Here is a 15685-nt window from a genome sequence, read left to right as displayed (position 1 = left end):
TGTGCCCTAGGAATGCGTTTTAGAGATCAAAATTGAAAACTTTTTGCGGAGTCAGGTTTGACACACTGGCAATAAGATGTAATTACCTTATAGAGGCCAGCTGAGCTGCAAATTCAAAAAAGAAGAGGAAAGTGGCACACAAGCTGGTACAAATACAGAATCAGGACTCATGCATTTCCAACAGTGGGGAATGTACAAAGATAGGGGTGTTGATACTGTGCTGAGAATCTGCAATTGGAATTACTGGTTTGAATCCACAGGGAAGTTCAAAGAAGTTACACTAACTATGCAAATATGCATACTTGCAATAAAAATTCTCTCTTTATAAAGAGAGAATATGTAAAGAAATCATCTCCAAGTCACTACTTACTAACAGCTGAGGGACTGTCCTGGTTTACTCTAGAGAATCTCTGTGTATATTTTAAAATAAGCTGACACACAAACATCAAATAGAATGACCAGGTTTCGCTGGTCCCAGATTAAGACAGTAACAACAAAAATTCAAAAAGATGACATGGAGGACCAGTGAGAGGTTAAAATATACAGTAAAAAAGGGAAGAAGAAAAACTTACTAATGGTATAATAAATAGCATGTTTTTAAAATACTTTGTGGTGCTGAGTAATATATATGTCTTTATTTTGAAGATTTTTCAGGCTATAGTATTATATATACCTTTTCTATTTTGTTTTGTAGATGTTTGTAGCTAATTTAGCTGAATTTGTAGCTAATTTAGCTGGAGGTGAAGCTGGTGGTCACACAGAAACAGCTAAAGCAGTACCAAGGCAAGAATATCCTGTTACAGATTTAGCTCACAGTTTCCCTGCTGCATCTCAGCCCCAAACACGATCAACCTTAAAATTAAAGAGAAAAGTCTTTCCAACATCTTGACTGTCATGCAACATACTGACCCCATCACTTAGACAAGCTGCAATGCTGAAGTCTTGATTAGCTCTTTAAAGCTCTCCCTTCATTACTGCTAAAATACAGCAGCAGGTCCTCGTCAGATTTCATTATTGGTCATGACATGTTTCTGAAATACCCAAGCAGTCATTCTTCACTACATTGAAGAAGCACTGCTGCAGTTTTAAATAGTTTCCATATCTTTGGAACAGACCACACCGATGTGTTTCAAAGGAATATAGCTGTTTGCATGCATACATGTGATAAGGGAGGTAGAGAAAGAGACATCATACTCCTTCCTTTACCTAATTTGAGGCAAACAGCAACACACAGAAAAGGGAAGCTTTTTCAGAGCAGTGCTCAATGTACTGCAAGACAACAGCCCCTCTTCACCACCACCACCAAGGGGACAGCCAGAGGGAGCCATGTTTACAGCACAAGGAGCCAAAGAACAGCCAGGGAAAGTGCCATTTTCCTTTGACACAGTGCAAATAAAAAGAGCACACAAAAGAAGGATTTATTCATGCAGCTTGAAGCAGCATTAACTGTCCCTCTCTGCTCAGTGACCTCACCAGATGGGTTTCCTTGCATGGGGGATGACTTACAGTCTGTGCCTGCAGAGCTGCCAAGAGTTGTACTACCAAGGGAGGGTGGCAGAAGAGCAAAAAGGAAATTAAGGGGGTACAGCTCTGCTCCCTTGCTTCCCACCTTCTCTCGTTTTGATGGCCCTTCACTTCAGATGGTCTGCCAGCTAAGCCCACTCACGGTTGTGCCTCATCCTAGCTCACTCCCCTTGAAAAATGCACAATGCTGTTTTCCACAGTGTTTCCTCTTACTTTATCTGTGTATAAAAGATTATTGTAGCATTGTTTATAAAGTACTTGGAGATGAATGGTGTTATATAACTGGTAGTTACTGTCATATCATTTTCAGAATGATGGATAACTACCCTGTGAATGTGAATGCAGTCTCCCCTTGAGGCCTGGCAGTGCAAAATAAACTCAGTGACCCAAAATAATATTCAGCTCAGTTCTCCTAAGGAGGAAGGTATCGTCCATTAGTAGATAGCTGCTAAGTTGTAAGTGCAGTTGTAAGTGTAAGTGCAGTTACATTCTTATTTAGGCCAAAGCTGCAATTCTTTGCAAGCTCCTGCAGACACTGTCGTTAACTGCTTGGAATGGGTCGTACCAAGAGGACTGTCCTCATGCAGTAATACACTCCTTTGGCTAAAAGAATCTGGTACTCTGATTCCAGTGTCCTGCAGCATCACTTATTTTTAGGCTCACAAAACATTTCAGGCACTTAATTCTTTCCACCAAAGTCCAGTGGGAACTGATGGGTCTAAGTTTTCAATAGAGCACATAGTTCATCTTTAAGCACCACTCTCAAACAACAATGCATCTAAAACACATGCTGCATAATGCTTCATTTCAGGATATGCTGAGGCTATAAGAACATGTTAAGTGCTTTGCTGAACTGTGATCTAACCATGCTTCTGGTTCTATTACTCAGTGTCTGGCAGCAAACTCTCTCATTAGGAAGAAAATCCTTTACTACCTTATAAGCCAACAGAAATTATAAATCCTTGTAAAGAAGTTGTCAGAGCTGAGTTCAAACTGCACTTGACAACTCTTAAGAAAGCCAAGCCAAACAACTGTATTTAATCATATTTGAGAATAATTTGTTTTCTTTCTACTGCAAAGCTATTTTGTGTATTATGGAACAACAAAAAAAAAGTTCAAATGGAAGGCTGAGGAATGATTTGACAAGCTTGAATGCAATCCTGTGCAGAAATATTTTGCTCTCACAGAGTTTGACCTTGATTGAGCAGAGATCTCATTTCTCCTACTCGAACAAATCTTCACCCCAGTTTCAGCTAAGTGCTAACAGGGCTGAACTTTGGAACCAAGAACTGACTTTTGCCAACTAGTTCCAGTAGAAGGTTAAGGGCCCCCAGCACCTCTCAAGACCTAGTCTTGCAGTATGTCCACAAATACAGAATAAAGTTCAACAAGCAGATATGACCATTTAACAGTTCACTGACAGTGAAAGCAGAAGATTTCTTGTCTCCACTGCTTGCTCACCTCCCTGCACCACAGACCTTTTCCCCCATCATCCTTGCACTGACACTTTCTTGCTTTCTGTGAGACAATTATTCAACCTACAAATATGATAGAAAACTCTCTACCTTGTTGTCGCTCTTGGGGTAGTTTTCTACCAGATTAGTGAGCTCAAGCCCCTCCTGAAAGGAGAGTCAGTACCTGCATACTTACACAAGGACAGACCAATCCAAGGTAAGCAACAGAAGGAAACGTAGTGGAAGGAAGAAGACCAAAAGGGAATGAGATAGACTAGACCTTCCCTCTCCATTCCCAATGGGCTTTTAAGATCAGCTCCACCCACTCTCCATAAGACCCAACTTTTCCCCTCTACATTAGTTTTACGCCAGTGTTACTCCACTGGCTGTAATAATTACTACTGCATTCCATTTTCACTGTGTTTCATCTTCAGAGGCCCTGGCCATGTGCAAGTTTCCACTGCTCTGGTTCCTGCTGTGAAGCACTGGCAGTCTAATTCAGCACACTGCACAACTGGGAGAGCAGTAGGTGATCAATGGTCGTGAAGAGGGAAAGGTAATACTTACACCACACCTAGACAAAGCTAGATCCTGCAAGCCTCATTGAATCATTTAGGACTGATTCAGCTGTTGGATGGGTTTAATCAGCTAAAGTCAATTAAACTAAATTGCCTGATTTTTTTCTAAAAAAAGTCACTCTAATTCTATCGATCTGGATTTTTAAATCTGCACATTGCACCAGTTCTTGTCTTCTTTCGACATTTATTCTCACCAAATAGCTAATTCTGCACTTCATCCTGAGGCAAAATCTCACCCTAAACCAAAGAGGAGGTTGCCTATGTCTAGAGTGCAGCAAGACTTGGACTTTAGTCCTGTTGCGGTCTTTGTTTGCTTACTTAGATAGGGACTGGTGTAGCAATATGCTGAAACCGCAACAGGACTAAAGTAGCCATGGAAATCAACATCTTCAAGTAATGTGAGGAATTCTGCACTCTGTTGTCCCTTTCTCTTCCCCCAAGCTTTAGACTGAGCTCTGTGTCGATGCATCTTTATGCATCTGCATAGATGCATAAAAAATCTATTTGTCCAGCACTTACTATGATGTTTTACTGAATAGGAAGGCAAAATATCTTTCATTCTTCCATTATTATTATTGAAAGCCATGGTAAAGAACAGGTAAGCAGGATTTGTGTCTGGGCTGTAGAACGTTACAGGAGTATTTTGCAAGGCTGATTTAAATTTATCACAGTGCATCTATAGCTCATGTTTTGTCTATATTTCATCTCATCTCTTGCATAAATTATAATTTAAATTGTAAATTATAAATTATAATTTACTTAAGGATATTAGAAAGATTGATAAAAACAAACCTTGAGTGTTGACAAACAAGACCACTTTCTAGCAGAACATTCTTGCTGTGCCACAGTACTCAGTAAAGGCAGGAAGCAACGTTTGACAATACAAAGTTTAAGGAAAACAAAAAAAATGAGAGAGATGTCCTTTGGAAAAAAAAAAAAGATAATAAAGCTTTTTTCATTTTTTAGAAGCAACTTGGTGTTACTGTTCACTTGGAAGCGGCACAGTTTTGTGTTATCATGATGAAGATGATTTGGCATTTATCTTTCTGAAACATTTTAGCTATAAAATCCACAGCAATGAAAAGGTTTTGTTTGGAAATAAAAAAAAAAAAAAAAAAAACAAGGTCATGTAACAATGAGAGGTGATGTTTTCCATCTCAGTAAAATATATAAGCCACAGCACGCCATGTTAGACTTTTAAAGTGCCATCGATTCCCAGTCTATAATAATTAAAAACTGTGAACTGTGTAAACAAATGGCATGATTTCAAAGAGGTGCCTAATACATATGCCAAAAAAATCTGAAGTGTACAACAACAACCAAAAATTGCAGATACTGCCCTCATAATTAGCTTTCAGGTTATATCTATCCACCCCCTGATTTTTTTTTAATCTGTTGTGCACTTGGATCAAAATTAGTGTTGTAAGACAAGAACCTTTTTCTTTCAGTCTCAAAATTTTACTGAAGGTATAAAACTGCAAATCTGAAAAAAAGAAAAACCTGTAATTAAAAAAGCTGCACATACTTTTCTCAGAGAGAAACTACGAGACTGAATTATTTAGAAATTTTGAAATAGTAACATGATAAAATTGTTTTAACATATGTATATTTACAATATTTAATAATTTAAGTAATAATTTAATAAGTATATTTACAATATTTAATAATTTAAGGCTCACAAGAAACTAACATCTCATTGACAACTAAGGTTTTCTACTATACAGTTAAAAGCACCAAATTCACTTCACATACTAGATAACCAGATCTCTACTGATCACAAGTGGAAAATTCTGAAAGTGCAGATAGGCTAATGCTCCTAATGTTTTAGTGAAGTCCTATTTCACAGGAATAAGAAATCCTCTTTCACACATAAATACAGTTATACAAATATCCTCCTACCCTTAAGTCCATTCACTCTCCACACATACATCCCCTCAGATCTTTAATACTAAACTTGGAGCAAATAAATTGGTTATAAATGACTCATTTAAAATTAAACATTGGCTAAAATAAGTGACTACAAATTAGGTTTGCATTGCCATAACTTACCAGCTCTAATAATGTAGATTATTATTAGTCTAATTTATAATTAGCTGACCCTTTGTGTCATTGAATAAGAATATAAAAACATTTATTCCTGGAGGTCTGCTCAGGACAGTGATCAATTTATTAAATACAGCCTGATTTAAAATACTAAGTAGTAAGGTTTGACACCAGCAAATCCTTCTGCATCTCTCAACTCACTCTCCTTTCCTTACAGCTTTGTTTCCCTATTGGTGTCCAGACAGAGAGTATAGAGAGATTTTCTGAGATTCACATTACTTTTAGCTTTGATACTGGTTTTCTCTAAAGAATTGGTACCGTTGTTGAACCCCTCACTGTTTTCCAAGTGCATAACAGATTTGTTCAATGAGTTTTTACTGGATCTTCTTTTTGCATCTCCCCCAGCTGTGCTACCCTGAGCACTGTTGTGTTCATCTTTGAGAATAGCTTGCTCTTCATGATCAGTTTCACGGTGGTAGAAGTAGTTGAAGTTGGATACAATGACAGGGACAGGCAGGGCGATGGTGAGCACGCCAGCGATGGCACACAAAGAACCTACAATCTTGCCCCCCACAGTGACAGGTCGCATGTCCCCATAGCCCACAGTGGTCATGGTCACTACTGCCCACCAAAAAGCATCAGGGATGCTGGAGAAATGAGACTCAGGGTCATCGGCCTCAGCAAAATAGACAGCGCTGGAAAACAGAATCACCCCAATGAAGAGGAAGAAGATGAGGAGGCCCAGCTCCCTCATGCTGGCTTTCAAAGTCTGTCCCAAGATCTGCAGCCCCTTGGAGTGCCTGGAGAGCTTGAAGATCCTGAAGACTCTGACAAGACGGATGACTCTGAGAATGGCCAAAGACATGGCTTGCTGCTGGCCACTGCCTCCATTGCTACTGCTAGTCCCAGGTTGCTGCTGCTCATGTGCAAGCTCAGTGCCCAGGGTGATGAAGTAGGGGATGATTGCCACAATGTCAATGATGTTCATGATATTGCGGGAAAACTCAGGCTTGCTGGGGCAGGCGAAGAAGCGAACGAGTAGTTCAAAGGTAAACCAGATCACGCAGGTAGTCTCAATGATGAAGAAGGGGTCAGAGAGACTGCTGGATGACTGCATGGGTGGAGAGTCCCTGATTGTGCCATTCAAGTCTCCGTTTTGTGGAGGCAGTGGCATGGGCATCTCCCTCTCATCTCTGAATTCAGGCAGGGTCTCCAGACAGAAGGTGATGATGGAAATGAGGATCACCAGCACAGAGACGATGGCAATGGCCCGGGCTGAGCTGGAGCTCTCAGGGTACTCAAAGATGAGCCAGACCTGGCGCTGGAACTCATTGCAGGGCAGGGGCTTCTCCTTCTCCTTGATGAAGCCCTCGTCCTCCCGAAACCGTTCCATGGCCTCCTCGCCCAGCTGGTAGAAGCGGATCTCGTCAGCAAAGACATCAATGGAGACATTGACAGGCCGTCGGAGCTTGCCCCCAGACTGGTAGAAGTAAAGGATTCCATCAAAGCTGGGCCGGTTCCGGTCAAAGAAATACTCATTGCGAAGCGGGTCAAAGTAGTGCATGCGCTTATCCGGATCACCCAGAAGCGTGTCAGGGAACTGGTTGAGGGTGCCTAGCTGTGTTTCAAAGCGCAGCCCGGAGATGTTGATCAGCACCCGCTGGTGATGCATGACACCCCTGCTCGCCGCTCCCTCTTCCTCTTGCTCGTCCTCCTCCTCCTCCTCCTCGCCAGCCACCGCCATGGCCATGCCCAGACGATGTCCACCTTCCTGCGGGCAGCCCATCTGCCGCGGAAGGGGAGGCGGTGGCGAGATACCGCGCGGTGCCCGCCTATCGGGGTCGTCTCCGCGGGGTGCGGACGGCGGTCGATGCCGCTCCTCGTCGGCCGGCGGCGGCGACGAGGCGCCCTCCTTGCTGTCGCTCAGGCGCGGTGGGGTGGCGCTGGCGATGAGGAGCAAGTCGCCCCGGCGGCGAGCCCGGGCACTGCCGGCCGCAGCATCCTCGCCGGCCGCGATGGCCGTGGCGCCGCCGTTCTCCAGACTCACCAGCGCGATTTCCATGGGCAGTGGAGGCGACAGCGGGAGATGGCGGCGGGCATGCTGCACTGCCCTGTGCTACCCGCCCCGCCGCCGCGAGCGCCTCAGGCCGGGGGGCGTCTTCCCCGCTGCGACGCGCCCCGAGCCACCTCCCCAATCGGCGCACGGCGGCGCGCGGCCGAGCGGAGCGCAGGGGAGCCATGCTGGAACCCGGATATAGACGAGCGGGCATTTATTAGCGCTTGACGTCAAGGAGGATCCCGGCTCCTCCGCGCCCCCGCTACTAGCTGGCCGAATTCCCCCTTCTCCCTCCCTCTGCCAGGCTGCGGCATCCCACCCCGCCGGAAGACCCCCGCAGGGGCTCCGCGCAAACAGTCTCTTGGCAGCGGAGCTCCCATGAGCACCGGGCAGCCCAGCCCGCCAGGGGAGCCGCGGCGCATCCTCAGAGGTGCCGCGGAGGGGCTGCACTAGGAAGGGGGGCGGCCAAGCCCCGCCGCGATGCGCGGTGACGACGCCGGATGGGCACGGGCATCACCGCAGACGCGCGCTGCCGCCACCCCTCTGCCTTCCCCAGCTTCCGCGCCGCAGCCGGGGATCACCGCGCGACCCCACACATGGTTAAAGGGAATGGGCGAGCGCAGGGAGGACTCTGGAGATAACCCCCACTTACCGGTAATGATAATGAGTCATAATCGGTGCAGTGAAAGCTCCGGGAATTCACTGGGCCTCTTCGTTCCTCCTCCCCCGCCCCGCGTAATCGGAACAAATAAAGGGTTGGGGTGAGGAGAGGAAGTTTGCTTTGCTTTGCTTTTCCTTGCATGCTTGTTGTGATTTTGTTGAAGCTCCAAAAGAAGCTTCTTAAGACAGGGAAAGACACAACCTTTCTGTCATGCTACCTGCCTGCCTAACGTTTTAGCATATCAACTCAGAAGCATGCTTTTCTTCCAGTGCGTTCTTAAACCCATATCCAAAGCTGATAAATTCAGTAGGTGTGCATTTTATTAAATAAAAGGGCTTGAACCAGCTTTGCATGATCACTTTAGTGTTCCTGTAAAGTGTTCAGTAATACAATGAATGCTAAGATTATTTTAATTTATGTTCTATATTCAGATCCTAAGTTTCTCTGTTTTGTTGAAGGTCTGCAGGGAAATATGTGTACATATACAAATACTAGATTTGTATATGAGATTAAAACCTATAGACATATGTGCTTCCTTGAAATATCTAAGTTTCTAAACAGAAACTATTGTAAAATATATTAAATTAACTGGAAAAGCATTTTTCTTTCTGGTTTGCATCACAGAAAGTGATGCAGTTGTACTCCTAGTTGCGTCAGATTGTCTAGATTCATAGGGTTCTCACCTAATGGAAAATATTAGATCTGCATGTGAATATGGTCACATATATTAAAAACACTGCCAAACTACTTCCCATAATTATATGACATATGTATTGATGGGGAAATCATCATAAGGGAGGGTTTCCCAGTGATACAGTCATATTCTGTAATTTACCTCTGAGAGCTGAGCACAGAATCACTGGCTTGTTATGTAGCTGTGCAGGTGAGTACAGGATCCATTTTACTCACATGAGCAATTCCTAGATACAAAATTGCAGGCGTATTTTCTAGAGCAGCCCTTTGAAAACAGTGATGGTGTGATTTACAAGAGCAGTTATTTATCAGGGTAACATATCATACCTGCAAAATGTAGTATAACTAGCCATTGTCATGTTTATGACAATAAACATGGACACCTATGCACTCCAAACAATAACAACTGCTCTGTTATCAGTGCATCTCAGGGATAATAACCTGAGGAAGAGCTTTCATGCTAGAAAATTAGTCTTTCTTTTTTTTTCTCCAGCTCTGTCAGCCGTTCTGAAGTAAGATGCTTTCCCTCCAAACCTTTCCTTGAATAATCATTTATTTCAAGAGGAAACTTCTCTAGGCATGTCCACAAAAAACTCCTAGAGGCCATGCCAGTCCAGAATTAACAAATTGCACCCCAGGAACCATGGTGTCCTGTCAAGCACTGTGTACACAATTAGAGCCTACTCAGTGAGCATTTCCTCTTTCTTACTTCAGACATGCAACTGTGTTCCCATTTGCGCATTAATATAGCCAATAACACAACATTAAATATGCTAACACCCGTGCCTGCTCCGTCCTGCTCCATCATCCCTCGTCTGCCCTAGCTTCTTAGCCAGCATCAAGATGCTGCCTGAATTTGATTTTTCTGAGATTCCCTGTTTTACCAACAAGTGTCTGTGAGAGGAGCACACAAGAGTAATACTTTGCAGAAGAGGAAATTCTGTCTAAATTCCATGAAGGTAGACAACACGATACAACACAAACTTACCAACCTCTCCCTCAAGAGGAAAGAACCACCATATCCTCATGTCAGAGACATGAATAATGCAGCCTCATGCTCAGAACTGTAAAATCATATGCACCACATATGAAACTTCTGCAGGTCTTTCCCTTCTTCTGCTCCCTCAGCAGCAGCCTACCTGTGATGCATTTCCAGCATTGCATGGTGGCCTCTCTCAGCACTAAGGTACTGGAACAGATGCAATTGGTTGATCCAGGCCATCATGCATAAGCATGCATGCTGCATAAGCCACAGGCCATCATGCATAAGCAGCATGCAGTGGATGGTGTTGTGCAGCAGAAGTGGTGATGGTGTGTGTGGCTGCCATTCAGTGGGGCATACTCCCACACATCAAACCATGACCTCTTACCAAATAAGTGACACATTCTATATTCAGGTCTTTGATGTCATGGAAGTCTGCAGAGACTTTGTATTCATCTACCCATACTCGTACACATTACCTGTGCTGTGGTATACCCGACTAAGGGCACCTTTGGGACAGCTCATCTTTTCACAAATACTGCCTACTGTGCCTATCCAGTCACTGAGAGCTGCTGTGGAGTTGCAGCATCACAAAAATAAATATATAATGCTGAGATGTGGAGAGACACACCAGCCTTTAGGGGCTTGCTCTACTCCTCAGTGATATTAAGACTAGAAGGTTGTGGGGACAGGGATCCCACAAATGTACATCCTGGAAGTTTATGTGTCATGCCTCTCTGTCTTCTCTACACACCGGTAAAACAGCATCCCCACTTTGGCAGAGGGTGAGAAAGCCATTTGAATACAAAAAGAACCTGAAGAGGTTAAAGGCAGATGTGTTCCCCTTCCACATTATTAATTCCCCAGCAGCCTGATCTTATATTGTGATGATTCAGACCAGAGTATGAGCATGCCACGGTCCCCCAGGGAGACCCTGGAGCAAAGACTCTTATTTCCTGTTCAGGAGGATTAAGTACAAGGCCATTGACAAATCACAGCAAACATCTGAATGCGAGCACTCCATCTATGAAGGCCTAATCCATGAAGTGATTCATTAATGAACTCAGTGAATTCACACTGTTCTATTTATACTTTAGGCTTTTCTATTTTAATGTTTGGTTTGGAGGTGTTTTAACATCTGTATCAACAGATTTTTGTTTATTTTACATAACAATTGACTGCTTTCTGTTTCTGCTTTAAATAATTGTTTAGAGTCATTCTGCCTTTTTAAAATCTGTGCCATATTTTCTGATAGTATCCAAGAAAATCCAAATAGTCAAACCCAACCATGTTCCAGTATTTGCAATTATAAGCCTAAATTCCTCTGGAATTTTCCATCAGAAACTGATGGGGAAAAAAGTAATACTTGATTTTATTTACTGTGTTTTGTTTCGGTTAAAATAAAAATCTCTTTCGTGTCTTAAAAAAGAAAGTATTTAGTCAATGTTCTGGCTTATTTAAAGTAATTCAAGCAAAACATACATAACTAACACTGACTTGAACAGTAGGAAAAATGCTGAGCACTACCAGAAATCAAGCCTATTCATTCAAATAGACTACTTATATTATGCATCACATCCTGTGAATGTAAAGTGCTCTAACAAGGCCCACATTTTATAAGGGGGAGGCTATCACACAACTTTGTCTTTAAAAGTCTTCCATTGAGCTTGACAAACACACAATTCTTCTGTCACACAAACCAAGCTATGTAGGTGATACTTTTTTTTTTTTTTTTTTGCATACAGCTGTGTCACCTTGTTGCCAGTAAAATCTGAAGGCTTTGTCATTGATATTGGTGAGATCAGCATTTGGCCCAGAGTTTTTTATAAATCCAGCTGCCACAGGGTATTTTCAATTCACCCTCAAAGCTTTGGTCTGTGCCAAATAGCATGAATCATTCGATCTCACAGTTCATCATTTCCAGTCCTTTTGACTTACAGTACATTACTGTGGGGAAATCTGTAATTGTAGGGACTTGGTCTTAAAGAGGAAATCTCATTCCTACCCTTTGCCTGTGCCTTTCCCTTTCCCTTTGCCTTTCCTTCTCAGAGCATATACCTCTAATATCCATTTTTTGCTCTTGACACATCAGGATGCCCCAGACAGACAATACCAACTCTGTAAATTAGCAAAATGAAGATAGAAGATTCAAGATATGCAGAACCACTTAGCTGTACTTGTGCAATTTTATCTTCACTGTTGATGCAAGCACTTCCGTAAATTGATTTTGTTTGCACTGGATGCTTTTGCAGTGGTTGTGCTTTATATGAATATCTATCTATGTATTTGTATACATAGCAGGATGCCTGTAGTCAAGCTTAATCCTTCCTTATCACCCAGGTGAAAATTCCCTTTCATCCTATGCAGACTGAGCTCAGAGCAAAAAGCTCCTAGCAATTCAGAAGTTCAAGATCAGGCCACTACCCCAGGCTTCAAGGAAGAGGGACAAGAATAGGATACCGAGGATTACATGACTAGGACAAATAGTAATTGTCATATGATTTAAGTGACTGATCACTTACTGTAAGTTGTGAAGTGGCAATCTGAAACTTTCATATTTCGTTACAAGTTGTGTGGCCAGTCTTGACTCAGAACTCATTGCAGTTATTTCTTTCTCATAGAGATAAAATTTAGCCAGATGAGCTGCTTAAAAAAGCTAGTCGTCATATTTAAAAATTTAAATAAAAAGATATACAAAGATAGTCAGTAATCTCAATGAAATTTCCAATTCAGTTCTGTTTTTAAGCTGTCTTGATTTATGAACAAGTTAATGACAATCAAAATGCTTGAGTATCACTCTGGTATAAAATCATTAGTGAAGTCTTTGAAATTGGTAGCTACATACTGAGAAACCTCATGTGAGGGGAAATTCAAGTCAGGAGCTGTTTAGGATCATCTCACATATGGGAAAATGAGCTGAAATCATTACATTTGTTTTTAAGCACAGATAATTTAGCCAGCTGCAGGAAGAGTTTTGATGATAAAATCAGGGTGGGAAATAAATGCATTGATGATTTAAGCATCAGAGGAGCATAAATGAATCATTAAGTGGATAGTAATAAAAGTAATAAACAGCTTTACTTGGACTATGTTTACAATGCTGGAGAGGTCTTGGGGCCTAAGTACAGTGTATTTGATACACAGCAGATTCTTTTCACACCTCACCAAACAAAGGGAAAGAATTAGGGATTCACCCAGGGGTTTATTGTTCAAAGTTCTAAAAATAGTAGCATTCTAGTATGCAAAAGCTGCACAACTTATTTAATAAGTAGGATGGAGAGATACTGTATTGGAGATGAAAATTTCTGTAATCTGTAGAGTCATAAAAATCTCCTGTGAGAAGAAGAGGCCTGACCTTGGGAAAGAAGATGTTTGTCTGCCTAGGCTGAACGATAAGGAGCAGGGATGCAGCTGCTCAGCCTGGTTGACAGGCAGCCCCCGCTGGAAACCTGTTGAAGCCGGCCGCTTGGCTGGGCTTCTAGCCAACTTAACCGCAGATGTCCTCCAAACTAGCTTTGGAGGTCACACATCCAGAAATGAGGAAGAAGAGGAGGAAGGCAGGACCCTTGAATTGAGGGCTGGGACCCCCGACTGGTGTGTGCGCCTGCACCCCCGGGGGGGAGAGTTGCGCAACTCGAGGCGGGGTTCATCTGCCCCCCGGGCTGCCTCCTGGGTTGTACTGACCCTACGTGCCAGGATGCACCGAGTATAGAGAGGACAGTGCAGAGAGAGCTGGCAGGGGAGAGGAGAAATTTCTAACTCTGAGGCCTACGTTGTCTCCATGGGAGCCAGTCAGCAACTCTCTCTCTGATCTGCCAGCTCGAGAGGGTGTTCGGGCCCAGATCGGCAGGTATCACCTTGTGAGTAGTTATCCATACTTTGCTCCTTTTATGTGCTTTCACCTGAATAAATGCTTGATGTAGTCACCTCGTTCTGGCTGATTATTGCCGAATCCCGAGCCCATCCAGAACAGATACTTGGTAAGAAGGAAAAAAAAAACAGCTAGCAAAGAGATGTAAAATTAGCTGCGTATCTCTTTTCATATTAATGAATGAAAAAAAAAGTCCTATAAATCAGTGGAATGCCATTCATAATGTATTACCGTAGTAGCATAAACAAATCCTTTCTCTATGTGTTTTGAGGGCAGGAGGGCAAGTAATGGAAGAGTTTATCTTAGTATGTAGTATCTGGCATGTAGTAACTAAAGATAGGTACAGCATATGTATTCAGTGATGCACAAGTTGCATTTATTTTGCATAGCTGTTGAATTCCAAATTGGTATAAAGCACTTTTATTTTTCAAAAACATGATTTTCTAGGTACAGGCTAATATGTCTAGTATGCAACCTTTACAGAGGAGTAAGGCCTGTTTACATTTGAGGTAAATTTGTCTTGGCAAAAAGTGTCACAAAGTTACTAATTTAAAGCTAAAATTCTTCTTCAGAGGTTTTCTGTAAAAAAAAAAAAAAACACCACTGCCTAGTGGTATTTTTTAAAACAGAATGCAGAATGATATCAATACTATTTTATGGTTCAAAATTTAAATTTAGGATTTCCAAAAGTGCTACTAGATTAAAACTAAAGTGGTATTTCAGTGATGGTAGGTGAATACAGGGTCCAGATTCTAGCTCAGTTTAGGAGTCAAAAGGTGCCAATAACTGATTTGATGAAGTCAATGCAGCTATGCAGCTTTACGCTAGTCAGGGATCTGACTCAGTTAATTTTGTACTATTATGAGTACAATTCAGTGATGAAGGTGATATTTTTACGATGATGTGAATCTTTTTTACCTTTAATGATGGATGAAAATAATAAAAGTAATTACAATTTGGAGAAAGAATGCAGAACCTCAATCCATTCTGGTTATTCAAAAATGTGACATCTCTAAAAAGTATTTACAAGATCATCATGCATAAAATTTTTCACTCTGGTGTTATAAGAGCAATCAAAGAAAAATAAGTGTTCCAAAAAATGGTTCATGATGGCTCTCACCATATGCTAACAGTGAAAATGCTTGAATAACAGACCAAAGACCAGTAATATCTCTTTAGTTTCAGACAGTGAAAGAATAAAGGCAACTTTTCATATACAATATCAAATTTCCATCTTATTTTCACTAAAGAGAAATAATGAGGCCTATATAGCTGTAACTCACTCTGGTCCTGGTGGGAGCATTTTTATTAGGAAAGACTGGGATGCAGCAAACAGGAGAGTGCAAGAGAGTGCATCCTGCAGTTTCCGTGAGTTTCTGGCTTCTCCTGTTAGCTGGCCACCAGTCTCAGGCTGGAGGAATGTGTACCTTCCTGATGAAGGAAGATAAACTGGTTTAGGATTAGGAATGAAACAATCCCTTTGCAGCCTGAGAAATGAGCCAGGGAGTCATGGCGGGATGCTAGACCTTGCAAACTGAGCTGATGGAGGGGCAGGAGTGGATCCTCTTAGGCCAGTTTCATAAAGTTTGCTTTGTTAATGATTATTTGGCTTGGATTTGCATCAGCATCAAATGCTGCTCAATATTCTAATCCCTGCTTATAGGTATTTCCTTTTCTCTCCCTAATTAGAATTACTTTAATGTACCCAAGAGTATACACATAAAACTCTCCCACACGCTCTCTAACTAAATACATTTTCTTCACAAAATCAGCAGAGAATGTGCAATTCATCTAAGAGTACTTGCTCTCCTCTTTGGTTTTCT

The 15685-nt window shown here is 42.2% G+C and overlaps 1 protein-coding gene across 1 annotated transcript; it reads right to left on the bottom strand.

The window, feature by feature from the left end:
- Window positions 1–5783: 5783 nt before the first annotated feature.
- On the bottom strand, window positions 5784–7661 carry LOC104565636 (potassium voltage-gated channel subfamily A member 5). The gene has a single exon (XM_010212331.2). It carries the CDS (start codon window positions 7659–7661, stop codon window positions 5811–5813), a length of 1851 nt encoding a protein of 616 aa, XP_010210633.2. The 3' UTR covers window positions 5784–5810.
- Window positions 7662–15685: the final 8024 nt, after the last annotated feature.

This window comes from Tinamus guttatus, unplaced genomic scaffold (genome assembly GCF_059628265.1).
Source record: "Tinamus guttatus ecotype Peru unplaced genomic scaffold, ASM5962826v1 Tinamus_guttatus_pri_ptg000182l, whole genome shotgun sequence".
In the NCBI taxonomy this organism is placed as follows: domain Eukaryota; kingdom Metazoa; phylum Chordata; class Aves; order Tinamiformes; family Tinamidae; genus Tinamus; species Tinamus guttatus.
This window is presented reverse-complemented; position numbering and strand designations above follow the sequence as displayed.